We start from the raw sequence: 17,632 nt of genomic DNA on the forward strand, positions 1-17,632 counted from the left end.
GGACTACACTTATACAGAGGCACATTTTCTTCTTTTTACCTAACTATATTTGTCTGACAGCTTTAATTGCTTGTTATGCGATGGAATACATGGCCTTGCTGTACTGCCTAATAGCACATAAAGCAGTTAAAATGAGGTCAACTTTCACCATCCACAGCAGTAAAATGCAACACACACAAAATGCAAGATTAAATATAAGAGGAACATTAAATATAATAGTAGAACACTAACAGGGAATAAATAAATGTATTTTTATAAAATATTTTGCTTAATCAAACACATTTTTTGTGTATCTGGGACACAGTGTATCTGTTCCTGTCACAAAAAAAGATACATTAGCTTTATGTATCTGCTGATACTGAGTGTTACATTAATATGTTGCATTCCTAAGTGTGGGGAAGAAACTGGAAATCTTTTACTTGACAGTAATAATTGCTTCATAACTTCTTCCTCCCTAGAGCCTCCTATTCTGTGTTCTGGTTGTATTTCTTATAAAAGTGCATTTGATGTCATTTGTAGTTGTTGCCAAGCAACATGGTACATTCACTGATGAGACCAATGACGACTACTACTTTGGCTGAAACATATGTAAGATTTGTTGGTGCATTACATTTGGCACAGCTGCAAATTTGAAACTTCACTGACATTGTTTCCTTGCTGTTATATAAAATGAGGGGAAAAAACAGATATAAGTAAAACAGATATACGGCATTTCTCATTCATGGTTGTTTGGTTCATATGGTTTTACAGTTTTTACTTTGTTTTCATGTTGAAATATAAAATAATACAGTGAAAGAGGGAAGTTACAATCACAAACATATTCCATAGGAATTTTGGTTATGAGCCATAAGATTATAACCATGATTTTAAAAGGTTTAAACAGCCATGTGTCCATCTTCCTACAAATTGAAATAAACTGATTGGTGGAGATTCTGTTACCATGGAAATGTTTAATTCCAAGGGTCAGGTTACTTAGTGAGGGCAAAACTTGAGAAAGTGTGATAGTAGTGATCGCTGTCAAATGATAATACTGTAGAGAATGATGAAAAGTTCCACAGTTAACTTACTTTAGTGGTATTGTTAAATTAAAGTAGTTATGTTATACTTTTACTTAAAATTTAAAAGGAAAAAACTACCCAGGATACTTTTGTACTTACATGTGACTTATGCTCATTGAGTATATTGTTATGTCACTATAACTTGACTATTATGCTGCTGCCGCATGCACCTAGGTCAGGGGTCGGCAACCTGCGGCTTATTGACCACTTTTCACACACGCTTGCTGTACGCATACAGCTCACAGCCCGACACACACCATCACAACAGCTTAGATGGCACAGACGTAAAGGCGGCGAGGCGTGATTGCGGGTGCTGCTCTGGTGCATCCGCCCCCCCTGCAGCGGCGCTGCAGACCACACCCCGCCACACACATTAACCAGGTAAAATACATATTTAGGCAGAATTTTGCAAATATCTATTTTTCATTTTTTAGCAACATAGTGCTTTTTTTTCCAATTATTTTTAAAAGTCAGGCTCCAAAAGCCCAAAGGAGATATAACAGTTTTTGTTTGCTACATGGATCATTTTAGTTCAGCTGGGTGTCTTTCCTTTTGTTATATTTCTTTAAGAGTTCAAAATGTGTTAATTACATAAATAAAATGTCATTTTCTCTGTAGCACTTCATGGATTTCATAAGCAACACACCTTAGTTGTTCACACAAAGCATAAAGGTAGAAAACAATATATACAGTGTTATCTTGATTTTAGATGTCAAAAAGTATTTGCGGCTCCCAGTGTTGTCTTTTACGTGGAACCTGGGTCCAAATGGCTCTTTGGGTGTTAAAGGTTGCTGACCCCTGACCTAGGTAGTGTGTCGTCACCAAGGAGGACATTGAAAAATAAGGATGGAAAAAACGCTTTACTTACATTTATAAATGCTCTTGCCTGCAAGCATTGGAAAAAAAGTTCAAAAGTTGCTTACAAATTTTGAACTTTTTGGTCAGAAATGTCATTGTTACCAATTCTGTTGGAATATTCTGATCTAATTTTGAAGCTCTCACAGTCCCATATGGTGCATTAACTTCATTAGTTTATTACTTCTAATGCTTTTTATTAGCATATATACAATGTCATCCCTGAGAAATATAGATGTTAAATGTCTTAGCTTGGATCTGCTGAAGGATTCAAGCTCTACCAAATAAAAGCCACCACACACAGATTGCTTTTCAGCCCCTTTAAATATTTCAACAATGTAATTTTATGTGAGAAGGAGATACGCTTTTGATTGTGCTCCTTAGGGGAGCCACCCACTCAAACATGCGGAGGGGGATAATGGCTTCCTGTTCAAAATGCATTATTTGGGACCTGAATTGGAGATTTAACAGGAGATAGAACCTAAAAAAGGAAAAAAAGTTAATAAATAAAAAAATTTGTTCTGAAATTTGAAAAACATCATTGTATTTTTTTACAGTGATAATGGTAAGATTGAAGCCGAAAGGCAATTTCCAAAAAGCTGAAAAAAAATATACTGTGATTACTTTGCTTCAGATACACTGAAAACATTAATAACTGGTTTGTAGGTCTCCTAACATTATCGATTAGTGTTAAGGAAAAATGTATTTTCATTTTGTACAGGGAGCAATTGACACTGCTCGATCCAATTTACAGGTCAGATAAACTTGCACAATTTTAAATGTAACAGTAAAAGAGAAAAAAGTTTGAAAATAGGATAAAGAAACATAATAAGGTCAGAGTGAGAGCATAGCAGAGTGGATGTAACAACACATCATGAAATCAGCGAGTCAGCTAATGTGAAGTCATAGAGGGGAGGATCTCAGAGAAAGGTTTGTTCATACAGTACACGTGTGAGTCTCTTTATGTGTCATTTTGTAGGCATGGGCATGTAAAGTGTGTTTTGTTTGGTCAGAGCAGGTGTGAAAAGCGCTCAGAAGTGCCTAAACTGCAAAATCCTCTAGCATAGAATGTGAGTCACCTCTGTTTTTATATATGCATGGGTGTGTTTTTTGCTTGTGCATGGAGTTTGTTTTTTTTTTAAATTGTGAGCAAACAGTAAAGGCCAAGGTCAATTCAGTTGTATTTATATAGCACCAAATATAGCACCAAATTTCCCTTAAGGCACATTACCTTCTAATGTAAAAAGAAAGAAACCCAACATTTAGATTGCCCCTGTGAGAAAACACTTGGCAACAGTGGGAAGAGAAAAAAATCCCCAGGAGTAAGAGAAGATATATGAAATTCTCCTTTTAGAGACCAGATAGGGGTATAACAAGGATGCATGCACTTTGGACCCATTCACCACTTTCAGACACTTGCCAACATTTTGTCTGTGAACATAACAGTGGAAATTTACCCATGCAGACACTTTGGAATCAGTGTGAAAAGTTGAAAAGTTGTGAAATGGCATTTGGTAACCTGAGTATTTGAGAGTAGCATGCACCAGCATACTGCATATCATGGTTTTACATCGAGTAATTCCATAGCTGCTTTTTTGCACACCGTACATTATTACGGAGCCCCGCAAGGGACATGGGAGAAAAAAAATTAAGACAAACTTTTGCGAGATTTCGCAAAATTCATCTCGTACATTATAGATGAGATGAAATGTGATGCACTTTTTTTGAGTTTTTCTTTAGCTTGTTTACACTTTGTTTTGTAAGGATCATTATTAAATGCTGGGTCCTCAACCATACAAGGCTTTTTCTGAGCTTGCCATTACTTATCTCAGGCTGAGCCAAATGAAATGTCATACCATCATTCCTTCTGAGTTCTTTGTGAAACAGCTCACAGCTCAAACCAGTCAGAATGCGCTACAATTAAATTCATCCCCAGAGCTACAAAGGCCTCCTCTAAGCTGAGGTTCCTGTTACATTCCACCCTGCAGGGTGTCACACATCTATTCAGTAGCAGCTCGACTGTGCTTGGCGACAATACCTGGAAAGAATAGAATAGGATGCTGGAGTATTGTGACATTTGATGGCAAATGTGTTCTGGGATTATCTCTGCAGCAGCCAATATACAGCGAGCCACCTTTGCAATTTTCTAAAGACAGCACCTGCTGGACACTAATTACAAAGAGTTTGTGCCTCCTCTATACATGATTACTGGCTTTCTCTGGCAATAACAGGTTCACAGCAATGTCTTTGTTATGTGCCGTGCTGTATGCTGTTTAGAGTTGTTTTTTTTTCGTTACTTCAGTCATTCAGCTGTATGAGAAACGACTTATCAAAGTCACTCAGAAGCGTGTTTGCCTATTTAATTTAATTGCACTTGTTTGTATATGCTAGTTTCTTGTATATTGGGAATATTATGTCAAAAACTGCAAAGAGATTATCTGATGAGCTAATGCCGCAAGGCAACACTCTTTTCTGTCTGCAAAAACAATCAATCAGCCTTTGCTGTACATTTATTCGGGCTTAGTACTAAGTATTACAAAGCACAAAACCAGTGGGTGCAGACATTATTACTTGTAAAAAAACAGGTGTAATTAATAGCAGCTGCATTTCTTTTCAGTATGCCTCTGCCACGCCTCTGGCATTATACATGTTGGCACATTGGCTCTGCTTATTGGCACAGCAAAATGGAATAAAACCATCATTAATGTTATTAGTCACACCTGTGATTTTCCTGCCATGAGAAAGGGGTATTGTGCCTATTTCAAACTATAGTATATTGCTACAGACACAACTGGATAGCTTTTGGAACGAAAACTTGACCACAAACACACAAACTGTTGGCCAAGAAGCCACATGTCAAATTATTGATGGGACACATATTCATTCTTTTGTGTTATTTGGGAGCTCCAATTTAAAAGGTGTTTACTAGCAGAAAAAACATCTATATGAGTTCAGAAAGAAGGTGAGATGAGGCTTTCCTCTTCCCACTGACTTGCACATTTGGCTGGCGCATTCAAGAGAAATTGCGGCAGTCAGCCAGCGCGTGTAAAATGGTCTTTGCTGGGGTTCTGGTTGCTCAGGAGCCAAACTCCAGTGACTCATCTCCACTCAGGAGGGGAGATGCCAGACACAGAAGTGGTATTTGTCAGTGAGAGTGAAAATTACCATCTGCAGGGCATCTCACTAGCATCTTTTATTTACAGACACCACCCTGTCTAGCCGGCTGTCTGTCTGATGGCTAGCTGACTGGCTAATAGAATGAGTGGAAGTTTGCTTTGCACACTGTCTAGATCCTCATTGAGGTACTGTCTCTGTAAGGTAACCGATGCGCTTGACTCTAATTCTCTTTGTCTGTCTCATTCTATCTTTTGGATGAATACTTCTAAAAAACATATCACACATTTTAAAAATCTATGACAGAATCCAAGCTGCAGAAATGTACGTGCAGACCCTGTAACTAAAATTAGAGGCATGAATTTAAATCCCCAGATCAAATGTTAAATGCCTGAGACTAGCAGGAAACTGTAAAGTAAGAGACTCCATGATTTAATCCCACACTCAGGCAGTTCATTATTTAGTCTCCTACTGAAGTCTGGGCTTCTGTATTGACAAAATCCTGTCCCTATGGTCTCTAAAACACTCTAAAACTTGCCAACCAATTTCCTGATTTCTAAGACACTTTCTCTTTCTTTCTCTCGCCATGTACTTTCAGCTCAGACAGGAAAAATGTGCAGATGTTTGATGATTTAAAACCTTTACAGTTAATTAGAAATAAGGTGATTTCATTGTGTTTCATTTTTGATATTGATTTTCTACTGCTTGCTTGTATTGCTTGAAACTGAGCTGTCCCTGAATTTTCTTTCACATTTGTGTGTCTGGTGTTTGGGCACAATATTGTGTATACCCTGGCCTGCAGTACTGTGTGCTTTATGCAGAAAGTGAATTTGTTTCTTTTCAGTTAGTGCCCAGTCAGAACAGACCAAAGAATAGTTTCTCATATCATGCACAAAAAAAATGAAAATGGATTTTGTGACACTGATTTTCATGGAAAATGGTGGTCACACAAATGGTGACAGAAAGTGTTAGTAATGCATGACAGGAAGTCTTTAACCTGTCGTTTTCCTGCTCAGGTAAAATACAAGGCTAAATTATTAGGGCATGGAACAGAAAACATATTAGCATGTTAATAGTGCAAGGTGTTGTTGTTAAAATATTGCTTTCATATTATAGATGGCTTCATTTAGAAGCATCAAGTGATGTTGATGCATCTATTAGTACTTCCTGGGATTAAGATGAATGCTGGTTGAAAACAAACAAACCAAAAAACCCATGCACGACTCATGCTAACTTTGTCAAGCTAGTTGTCAAGGTGCTGTTTGATGAACAATGCATGTCTTTTCCAGTTGAATACATTCATTACTCAGTCTACAAGACCCTGTGTTTGTGAAGTAATATAATGGAAGTGGCAAATCCCACTGTGTTTGTACTTGTTTGAGATTTATTTGCTTTATGTTTTGTTTTTTTAAATTAAGTCTGCTTTTAGTATTTATTCTCTCACCACAAACATCCAGTCTGTCCTCCAGTATTGTGCTCATCGGCGCCCTGACTGATTGACTGGCTGGCACGTTCAAAGTGATGTTTTAACTGAATTCGATTCTCCAATCTTCTTATAAGAGAAGAAAACAACAGTATTTTATAGATAGTTGAAGTCTGTATATAGCAAAAGATGATTGCGAATCCATTCCACTTGTTTTGATGAAAGTGGTAACAGTTGCATTGAAGAGATAACAAGACAACCCTCAAAACTACATTGGTTTTGTAGGTGGTGGCCACAGACCGTTGCCTACTCCTTATCTCTCCTGACTGTTTTTTCCCGTGTTTTGCTCTTTTACTGTTTTCGTGATTACTGGTAGCAGGTGAGAGGTTACCTGAAGCCCATTGAGGTTGCACAAATAGTTCAGCTCCTCTGGGATGACCCATGTGCATGTGCCATCAGGAGATTGTTTGCTGAGTCTTCCAGAATAGTCTCAAGAGGGTGGAAGAGCAGGACTGGTATCTTCTCTTTTGTCTGAGGAGGAACAGAATGACTACCAGAACCCTGCAAAGTTACCTTCCTGAAAGCTACTCATGTGCACTTTTCTGACCAAAATCTCAAGAAACACACTGCATGAAGGTGGTTAGAGGTCCTGATGTCCTTTAGTGGGATTGGTGCTCACTATGGACACCATGCAGCTTGATTGGCTTTCACCAGTGAACACCAGAACTGGGAGGTCCAGCACTGGTGCACATTCTCTTTACAGATGAGAGAAGTTTCACACTGAACACATGTGACGGACGTAAACGAATCTGGGGATGCTGTAACAAGCATGGCTGGTTTGACGGTGGATCAGTGATTGTGTGGGGAGGCATTCACTTGTAGGGTCAAATAGACTTCCGTGTGATAGCCAACAGTGCCCTGACTGCATTTAGGTACCAGGATAAGATCATCAGACTTATTGTCTTATATGGTTGCAGTGAACTCTGGGTTCACCCTGAAGGACAACACTTGGGCTCATTGCCAAAGTGTCTATGAAGAACCACGAACACTACTGATCGACACTGGGATACAAGTTGAATCAGCCTGTGATTTCAGTTTTTTACTTATTAAAGTGATTTTTCAATCCTGTATTCAAACAGTTGGTAATAATGGTTTCTAATGATCATATATAACTTTGTTTTTAACAAATTGAACAGTATGTATAAATAAAAATGTTTTACTTTAATATTTAGTTCCTCAGGATCTGATGTGTGATATTAGGATTCCCTAATCCCTGATCCTAAATTTTTGAGCAGTGTAGACAGAAACTGAGTAACCTATTTTCAGCAATGAACAGTGAAAAGGTATGGCACTGTGGTTATGTGGTTCATAAACGTTCATTCACTAGCTGGGCCCATGTCCTCATTTTAGGTATGACAGCGTTTTAGTAGGTAAAGGTGAATGCTTGGACATGAGCTGCGGTTTGGGGAAGGCCTCAAAGGGGACTGGCGACGGCTCCCGGGCCTGGCAGATCCCCATGCACTAAATAGAAGTGAAGAAGTTGAAGAATGGAGAACAAGGAGGGAGGGAGGGAGGGTGGGGCACGTAAACGAGAATGAACAGCTTGCAGAACTGGGGGAACCCATATAGATGACAACCGGAAGGAGCGTGTTTGGAGGGGTGGTCTCGCTCGTGAAATTCCAATACTTAATCTCCAATGTAATGCAAAATGTTTTAGAAGCAGTTGTACACAAATTCTAAACAGAAAACCAAAGAATCTGTCTGCAATCTGTATTTTTTTATTTGGTTATATCAAAAAATGCACAATCTGTATTCTTCCTCTGCTGTGTTACATCTATAAAAATATCTAAGTAACATTTTATGTGAAGAAATAAGTCACTTCGAAAATCAATATATAGATTTTTTATTTAATGAATTGCCCTTGTAAAGTTGTAAAGTTGACTTTCTTGACACTTAAAATCAAGACATTTAAAAATAAAAAAGAACATGTAAATGAGACATATTCTTCGTACTGTTTTGTCACATCATTTTCTATATATGTGTGTTAATTTTAGCCATGCCAGTGCCGGATCAGCCTGCAGAGCAGGAGAAGGGGGCCATGGTTCCCCCTGTGATGCCATCCTCCAATGGAGACAGATCTGAGACAGAGACAACCTCCTCTATCCTTGCCTCTGTCAAAGAGCAGGTAGGAAGTCCTCCATATACCATAAATGTATGTGCTGAACTATGATAAGCCTTTTTTATGTAAAACTTTTGGCTAAAAAGGCCAAATTGTAACTTTGTTGTCCATAAACAGCTCTAATATAAGGCAGCTCATAAAATTGTTGCTGTTATATAGCAGCATCCCACTGTTATAAAATGTTTAAACGAAAGCAACAATTGATTGGTTGAGTTTAATGGATGGAAGTAATGGAGATTATGGAGCAAGAGCTGGAAAATATCATTAAAATCATGGCCGTTACTTGACGAAGGAGGGCTGGAGTGGTAACTGCATTGCTGCAGGAGGGCAGGCAATGATGCTGCATGGTTTTGTTTAAAAAAACAAACAAACATGAAAATCATATATAAGAAAATAATATATAAGTAGGGGATGGTAGACGAAACAGCTCCAGGTTTGGCTTAGGTGATGATGAGGGGAAATAAGTGCAATGCAAATATATTTTAGTCTTTGATATGTTAGATTAAGAAGAGGTGAGAGAAAGCAAGAATAGGAAGTACACAAGAGATTTGCTATGTACGTATGTTGTGTAGCTTTGTACAGATTGATCTTTACACCTCTTGATTTATATATTTAGCACTTTATTTATGTTTTAGTCAACTTATAAGGCACAAAAATATGTGTTTCTCTTCACAATGGAAAGATATTCTTGAGTGAAGTGAAGTTCATACTAATTGTACTTACTCCATTATGTAATGGAATGCTGTTTCCTTTGGATTTGGCTCATCAGCAAGTGCAATACACCATAGGTTTATCATTTTGCCAATCTGCATTGACTCTGAAGTTCTCCTTAATTTAATACCACAAAATATTCCATTTACCCTTACCGAGTCAAGGACAAGTGCTGATAGCAATTTAAGCTTTTTTTCCCTTTGCAAATGGCATTCATTTGTGTGTGTGTGTGTGTGTGTTTTTTTCGCTAGACCAGAAACCCTCTCAGTGCTTTCACATTACTGAATCAGTGAAGCGCGCAGTGTTTAGTCAGATTCCTGCAGCAGACTAGATTTGAACCCAGCTCTTCCTCCTCCCATTGGGAGAGCAAATGTAGTAGAAGTTACCCATAAGAGGGATAAATCACAGACTTGTAGCCGTTGTTGAAGTCTTATTTCTGCAGTGCGACATTTCTAAAATCTCCTCCCCTGAGGAAAACAATTGTTTTACAAATGAATTGTTCAGTCATTGAAAGGGAATAGGAAACAATAAGTTTTATCTGACAACAGCTCTAATCAGCGCTACATAGCAGCACATTAGATAGAAGTTGGATTGACTACATTTATCTCTGTGCTCTCATTGCTGACTCATTGGAGCACACCTGATTTTGTCAGATCCATTCATCTTTACTGATCCAGTTCAGTTCAATTCAATGTTATTTATATAGCGCCAATTCACAACAACAGTCGCCTCAAGGCAGAAAAAGATGCTACAATATTAGAAAGAAACCTCAGCAATCACACTAATACGCACAAATGCTAATGCACCATTGATAAAGTGCAATGGATTAAAAAAAATACCTACACTATACAACTCTTTACCTAGACCTTTTACATACATGGGCCCAGATTAATAAGCAAAGACAAAGGCAGTTCATTTCAATAATAAATAACAAGGGTGAGGGCAATCTGGTTACCAAAATAATACATTATAATATAGGTTTTCTCCAGAAAAACAACATGGCAGTTCAGATTAAGGAAACGCAGCTGAAGGAGAATGGATATATTTTGATATAAAGGCGAAGTCTTCTGTTAGGAATAGCTGAGGACTCTGTACGGATAAGTGTGTGTGATCGCTGGATAAATCTGACAGCTCAGTTGGAATGCACGATTAATCCAGAAGAGCGCTGCTTTCAACAAACTATCTCACTGCATAAAACTGAAAACTGTCGGTATACAGCTGTCCTGTAGGATTTGTAAAAAAAAAAAAAACAACAACAACAACACAAAACTTCATTCATCGTCAGATCCTGAGCTGTACATGTGTTAATAAAGTTACTGCTGCTTTGCTACATGCATAGGTGTGCACACTGGTATTTTTATCTGCATGACATGTAGGGCTGCAGGTATTTAATTAAAGTTAATTTTACATATTGTTAGATTTTGACTTAAATCCAGCATACTGGTCCACGATCTGGTCCACGAGTAGCAAGATAGAGAGCTTTAAAATAATCAGAAATAAGAGGAAGAAAAATCAAAATACACAAAGAAACCACTCCATGGCGGATCTCTGTGACTAAAAGCCTAAAACACTACAAACCGATTCACTACTTTAAAAAGTAACATGGCTGTGTGTGTTACCCAAAACATCACACAGCTCTGCGTGGATCTTGTATTGGGATTCTCCCTCTCCCTCTGATGCTTCACATGAAGTTAAGTTCTGCTCTGTTTCATAAACATATCAGCGTTACTGAGGACCAGAAACATGCAGGGCTGAGCTCTAAATAGTGGAGAACTCACTGAAGAGCCTAGAGTTTTGGTGTGCTCACAGCTTGAGCAATCCGCTGATGCCAATCATACACTTGTTCTGATAACATCTCCCTCTGGCAATCCAGATGAGTTGACACTTCTAGCAGAAATTATCACACCGTCTCATCATACACAAAATAAGACAATTTTCAGAGTTAAATTTGATACAGTTGCCAATAAATCGCTCGCTTCAAACCTTAAATAATTTGTATGTGATTCATTCAAATACTCTCCTCCCAACATTTTGTGCCTCTGAAAGTTGCACTTCTGCAAGTACATGTGCAGTACAGTTAAAAATAAATGTTTAGAAAATCCCAACAGTAGTCTTTTAAAGCTAAAAGAAGGTTTTGTGCTTGTATTAGACTGCCAGTAAATATAGTCCTTCAAAAAATAATCAAAACACTTGGCTATCAGTTTTTAATGCAGCTGGATTTGCTGTAGATTTTCTGCTTAGAGGAACACAGTCTCCTGCTGCAGAGCTGCTCACACTGATTCCTAGCAGAGCTGTGGGGGTGAACTATATCTCCATAGTGCTGAATGTTCTCACAGTACACACTCAATTGCATTTACATAAAAAGCTCTGTACTAGTTATGTACTGTACTGGAAACTTTAGCACTAATTCAGAATGACTCTTTAGAGATCGCCCTCTCTCTCTGCTTTATGTTGACATGCCTGTGTCAATGCCCGTGTTTGTCTAAGTTTTTTTTCCCCTGTAATTTGCTCCAGTAACTGACCAGTTTTGCTCCCATTATGGCACACCCACCCTCATGCCTTACACACACGTTTCTCACTCTGGCTTAGGTTTCATTTAGGAGACACCAGCAAGGAGTTGGAAGGTTGAATAACATGCTATTAAGTAAGCGTAAAGACTTTCAAATGCTTAGTTAGGTCTTCTTGCTGCTATCTGTTCCAATTAGTTCACCACAAATTGGAAATTTGTGAAACACAATGATCTGAGTTGTAGCCGATGGTGCTTCTGAATATTTAATGGTTCTCTTTATGCTCTGAAAGCTGCCAGAGGAAACTAACTGGGTGAACATGTGATTTTTCTCAAGTATATATTCACAGAACAACAGCTGTTGCTGATATAATTATAATGCTACCTATTTACACACGGAAGAAACAAAACAGCACATTAAACGCACAACACAATACCACTAAATAGCAGGATACCTGTAGCTTAATGAAATATTTGATGCTTAAAACCCCTGGAGAGTCTTGGGTCGATTTGTGGCTATTTTCAAATTTCGATTACATGCCATTTGCACAGTGTTGAATGGAATATAGCGAAAGTCTGCAAAAAAAAGTTCGGTCACATTTACTGTTAAAATTTCAGTATGACTTCCGGAAATTAGCTTCAGTGGCTAAGCTAGCGATAAACTTACGCTATTGGTCCTAGTGGTCGATTTGTGCCCCATTGAAACCCATTATAAACGCTATTTTTCACGGCAAAAAAATTACGGTCAAATCGATCGTGATCGGTTATGTTTCCGCTTCCGCTTGCAGTACTGGCCTTAGAGTTGTAATTTTTTTATTTGTCCACCGGGTGGCGCCCTTGCTCCACATGTGACGCCTGCTGGAACATACACATGTTCTCCAGCGGCCTGCTCGAGACAGATACCCGGAAAAGGCAGACTAATTTCCCGCGTACAGCAGCAGCTTGGCCCGCTGCTCGTTCCGGACCATTTTCTGACCTTAGGATCGTTTGAGGGTGCATTAATTTTTTTTAATCAACAGGAAATGACGTATTTGTTTTCACGTGGTAGCGGAGGTGTGTGCTGCAGACACGGGAACCGAACCATATGCTCCGGCGCTGCGCGAAACACACCCGCGGCAGAGGCACTCCTCCCCGGGGGAGAAGGAGCAGCAGCGCTGCCTGGGGACATTTTTGGCTTCTGGAAAAAAAATTAAAACCGGATCGAAATTAATGTTGGTGCCAATCTTTTGTCCATCTAAAGGCCTAATTATAATAACAATAAAATATTACTTCAAATGTTTTTTTTGGAAAATATTTTATGTTTTATGTTTTATGTTTTTGGGGCAAAAAAAGCAGTGTGCTCATGTGACGAAACCGGGATATAAAGGGTTAAAATCCGCGAAATGTAATTAAAACTTGACATGAATATTTCAAGGAGAAGTAGGTCTAAAAGATTGGCTAATTTAAAGTGGAATAAAATATTAATATATAAATTTTTTATAGCACTTTTTGGGCGTGGTCGATAGTGTGCATTTTATGAAATGCGCTCCTGGAAAAAAAATAAAAGGCGATCGAAATGACTCTTGGTGCCAATCTTTAGTCCATCTAAAGGCCTAATTATAATAACAATTGAATATTACCTCAAATGTTTTTTTTGGAAAATATTCAAGTTTTTTGTTTTTTGGGGCAAAAAAAGCAGTGCGCTCATGTGACGAAACCGGGATATAAAGGGTTAAAATCCGCGAAATGTAATTAAAACTTGACATGAATATTTCAAGGAGAAGTAGGTCTAAAAGATTGGCTAATTTAAAGTGGAAAAAATATTAATATATAAATTTTTTATAGCACTTTTTTGGGCGTGGTCGATTTGTGGCTCTAAGACCGATAGTGTATGCATTTTTCTAAGACCCTCCAGGGTTAAGTGGCAGCAAAAATTAGATCATTTACCACTCGCTGCGAAACAGCAAATATACAAACAACACATGAGAGAATTAATTACAATTATGGATTTTTTATTCACATTGTATATACCTAACTGTGTCCTGCCCTGTGTCTATAAAGACCCAAATTTTATATTCCCATAGAAATTATATAGGACCTAAAATGTATCAGTCAAAAATGACTCCCACTGTCCATTTTACATCTGTCAGTATCATTATTACAATTGTAATACTTGTCCACATTAACTCAAACCAACAAGTTGAACAAAATGCATCATTAGCTTTAATAAAACTTTAAGGTGGATCTAAACATTTTCTTAATAGTATTGGTTTGAGGTTTATTCCACATGCTTACAGACTTGAAAAAGCACTTCCTGTCACAATTTGAGTGCATATTAAGTTAAAGATTTAGCATGACCTAACTTGAGTTCAACTTAGAGGACATACAGTATACTTTTTGCTCTACATCTAATTATAAGTTTTTTTGTTTGTTTTTTAAAAACATCGGGGGTCTGCTAGAAGCGCATGTGTGTTGATCACAGAAAAAAAGTAGGTGCAACTTTCCCCACAGAGATACATTAAAAAAGCCAAACTCACTGCGGGTGCAGATTCACTGCAATATTTATTAAAGACACTGAGGTTTCATTAAGACACACAGTATTAAAGCTTGTATTCCTGTAGTCCTGATACTGTTTTAGCATAAGTGAACTTTTCCTCCTGAGACCTGCATATAATGAAAGGTCTTCTTATTATACGACCTTCTCTCTTATCCCAGGTTACTTCTCTGTCCAAAAACTTTTCAAAAAAATTTTCAGGATGAAGCTGACTCTAAAAAATGTGTGTCCAGTGTTGAAATATTCTTTTCAATTTTTCGCGATGTTCTATTACTGTCACACCCTTCTCAAATTAAGTCCACACTCAGTATTTGAATAGCAGAGGGCTACATTTTGGGGATCATCCTTTTTAAGTTATCCTATTTAAGTTGATAAAAAGCTGAATGTACGTCATTGAGGAAGCTCAACAGGAAATGTTCTTCATGCAGATTTCTTTTGCATTCTGAGAAGGATGTCAGCTGGCTATCTTATGTTAAAATTTTTAGATTCGATGGCTTCCTGGCTGCCTCAGTTGAAGCCATTTGAGTTTCTCTCAATGTTTTGCACCGAGTTGCATCATATCTTAACTTGCCTCAGGAGGGCTCCACAGAGACCAAATTACCTATTCCTGAGTTGCTCTGAAATCAGTTTCCCACATATTTTCATTTAGCTGGATTTAATGTCCTGTTCTGTTTCTGGAAAAAGCCCTGGAAATGCAACTTTCCCTGTTAATTTATAATCTGGTTTATCATGTTTTGCCTTATCCTTGATTGATGTCCCGATTTAATGATTCCACCAATAATGAGTTTGATTATATTTGCTGTTCTAAACAACCAGTAGCCAATTAATCTTTTCTGCTTTGTACTATTCCGTCTGTTTAGAATCTAGCCAATTTAATCTTTTCAAATTACATTCTATCAGTGATAGATTACGGTCTTTTGTGTAATGAGCTGGCAAGGAGTTTATATTCCTTATAGCCAGAAAAACACAATACAAAATGAGTGAGAACAAAAGCCACAGGCTAAAATGATGTTAAGTGATTCTGCAGTCACAGAAAAACATCTCATGGGAGCTGGGAGGATGTTTTAAATATTCCAGTGTGCTATATTCCCGAGATCCTGCTGGTTGACTTAAGTCAAGACAAGACTTAAATGAACATAACTTTTGATTTGTAGCTGATTGCTGGATGCTGGTTAAATAAAGTGAAATTAGATCAATCTTTCACCTTGATTTTGCAATTATCCTGGTGCTTTTATTACCCTTTAGTTATTATTGCTATGGAGAACTCTGATTGCTTTTAGTACTTATTACATTTTTTTGGATATTCTCCTACTTTTCTTTCTTTTCTTAACTTAAAATAATAGACTGTAATAATGCATGCAAGGAACATTTAATATGGCTGCAATCCATTTGAAAATGTGGATCTACTTTTTGCTTTGACATTTTTGTGGAGACAAATGGTTGAACTTCCATAGCATATAGTAAATGAATGGAAAACATGAGATAGTAGACTAACTATATATAGCATATTCCCAGTCTTTGTTGTAGTTATAGTCCTCATCATTATCATTTTGTCTTTTGTTCCTCCTTCTCATCTAGAAAACACAACACCACCTCTTCCCTCATGCTGTTGAACTACGGCGTGCGCATCTTGCTTTGAGTTTGTTGAATCTGAGCTGAAAGTATCCATAAACTACTTGGGTTATCAAAGGTTCACAACTGATGGAAGCAGTTTGTGTATTTGAAAGCAACAAGGTCTTTTACAGAGCCGAGAGGGTAATATATTCTATCCTCTAGACTGATGGTTATTCTCCAAACTCCCTTTCTTTGCAGTTTGAGTGCACTTCATTGGCCTTTAGAGTGAGCTGAAAACTTTCCTTTTGCTTGTGTGTGCTCACTAAGCTTGACTAGGGCTCTGGATATTGACTGTGCATATTCTTTACACTTTGACACTCTCCAACACTTATAGAAGTTCCTTGAAAAGAGATTTTGTGTAGGTGTCTGTGTGCCTTTTACAACTTTCTTCTTTGTGTATCCTAATAGACTTCTCTGCTTCTCTTCCTTGTCCTCCATCTCTGTCCCCCATGTTCTCTCCCCTTATCGATGCCCTGTCTGCTGCTGAAGTTGGCAGCTGTATTTTGCAGATGGTATAAATTAACTCTCATTCAGAAGCAGAATGATGGGGAAGAAATGAATGACTCCTCTTCCACACCCAAAACTATCAAATGCAGCATCTGATTAAAAACCTTCTGTCTCCTGAAATTGTAAGGTGTAATTAGTCAGAGGTAAAAAACATATTCTGGTTTATATTGATTATAAAGTTATCATAACCTTATAGAACCTTTTAACTAATTCAGAAACATGTAAACAGTAAAGCTGTATACTGCTGTAATATAATTAAATAGAGTTAGCCTTAAAGTGACCTTCAAACCTCTCTTGTTTTCACTCTCAAAACTAGATTTGATGCATGTTTCACTTTAATGTGTACCTTTAATGTCCTGCACTTTGATCATTATCTCTGTCACAGTGCCATGTGAAAACAGTACATTAGCTTGCCTGCATACATTTGGTGAGTGAATACTGTATCTATGACTGAACTAAGTGCACGTAATAGATTGCATGGATTGCATATGCTCATTGGTGCATTCAGTGTGGCTGTGTATGTGCTTCTGCCTGCTTCGGCGTGCATGTAAACGGTGTAAATCATGTTTATAAGTATATTACAGTCTTCAAAATGATTGTTAGAGGTAGAAAGGAAAGTGTCTCAATTCTGCTAATAAACATATTTAGCAAAAAAAGAAAGGGAAACACATATTCAGATACTGTGTGTGTGTGTGTCTGTGTGTGTGTGTGTGTGTGTGTGTTTTCAATACACACTCACAAATGCCAGCTGCAGTTTTAATGTGAAAGGCCTATTCCTGACAATGACTTGTGGCTTTTAGATGAAGCTAAAAGCTGCCAAGATGACTTGAAGAGATTTTGATGCAAGCTTGAGTAGGAGGTATGTCACAGTAGCAATATCCCCTTGCCATTTACTCATGGAAAGAGCCTTTGTGGGAGACTAGGGCAGAAAAAGGGTAATGTTCGGCTGCCTGACACTAACTCATAAGTACTGTAGCCATAGGAAAAGTTGGCCAAGTAGGCTCTTGTATGTGTGTGTGCATGAGTTCAGGTTGTGTCTGCTAGTTGAGGTGGAATATTCCATTTATTCAACGTCACTTAGCCAGCAACCCCACTACTGTCACCATCATCGTAACTGGCAGCTGGCAGGCTG

At 38.0% G+C, this 17,632-nt stretch overlaps 1 protein-coding gene across 4 annotated transcripts in view; it reads left to right on the forward strand.

Moving 5' to 3' along the window:
* Nucleotides 1–17,632, forward strand: part of ctnnd2a (catenin (cadherin-associated protein), delta 2a) — a 283,916-nt gene that overhangs the window by 29,826 nt on the left and 236,458 nt on the right. For all 4 annotated transcript variants that reach the window (XM_086305983.1, XM_086305978.1, XM_086305982.1 and 1 more), the window contains exon 2: nucleotides 8,505–8,635. In XM_086305983.1, coding sequence (XP_086162109.1) covers nucleotides 8,507–8,635 — 129 coding nt within the window. In that variant the 5' untranslated portion in view covers nucleotides 8,505–8,506. The remainder of the gene's footprint in view (nucleotides 1–8,504; nucleotides 8,636–17,632) is intronic.

This window comes from Aulonocara sp. 'chitande type north' Nkhata Bay, linkage group LG9, assembly GCF_057382095.1.
Source record: "Aulonocara sp. 'chitande type north' Nkhata Bay isolate Kocher_YH1m ecotype deep benthic linkage group LG9, A_spYH_male_GT1.1, whole genome shotgun sequence".
NCBI lineage: Eukaryota > Metazoa > Chordata > Actinopteri > Cichliformes > Cichlidae > Aulonocara > Aulonocara sp. 'chitande type north' Nkhata Bay.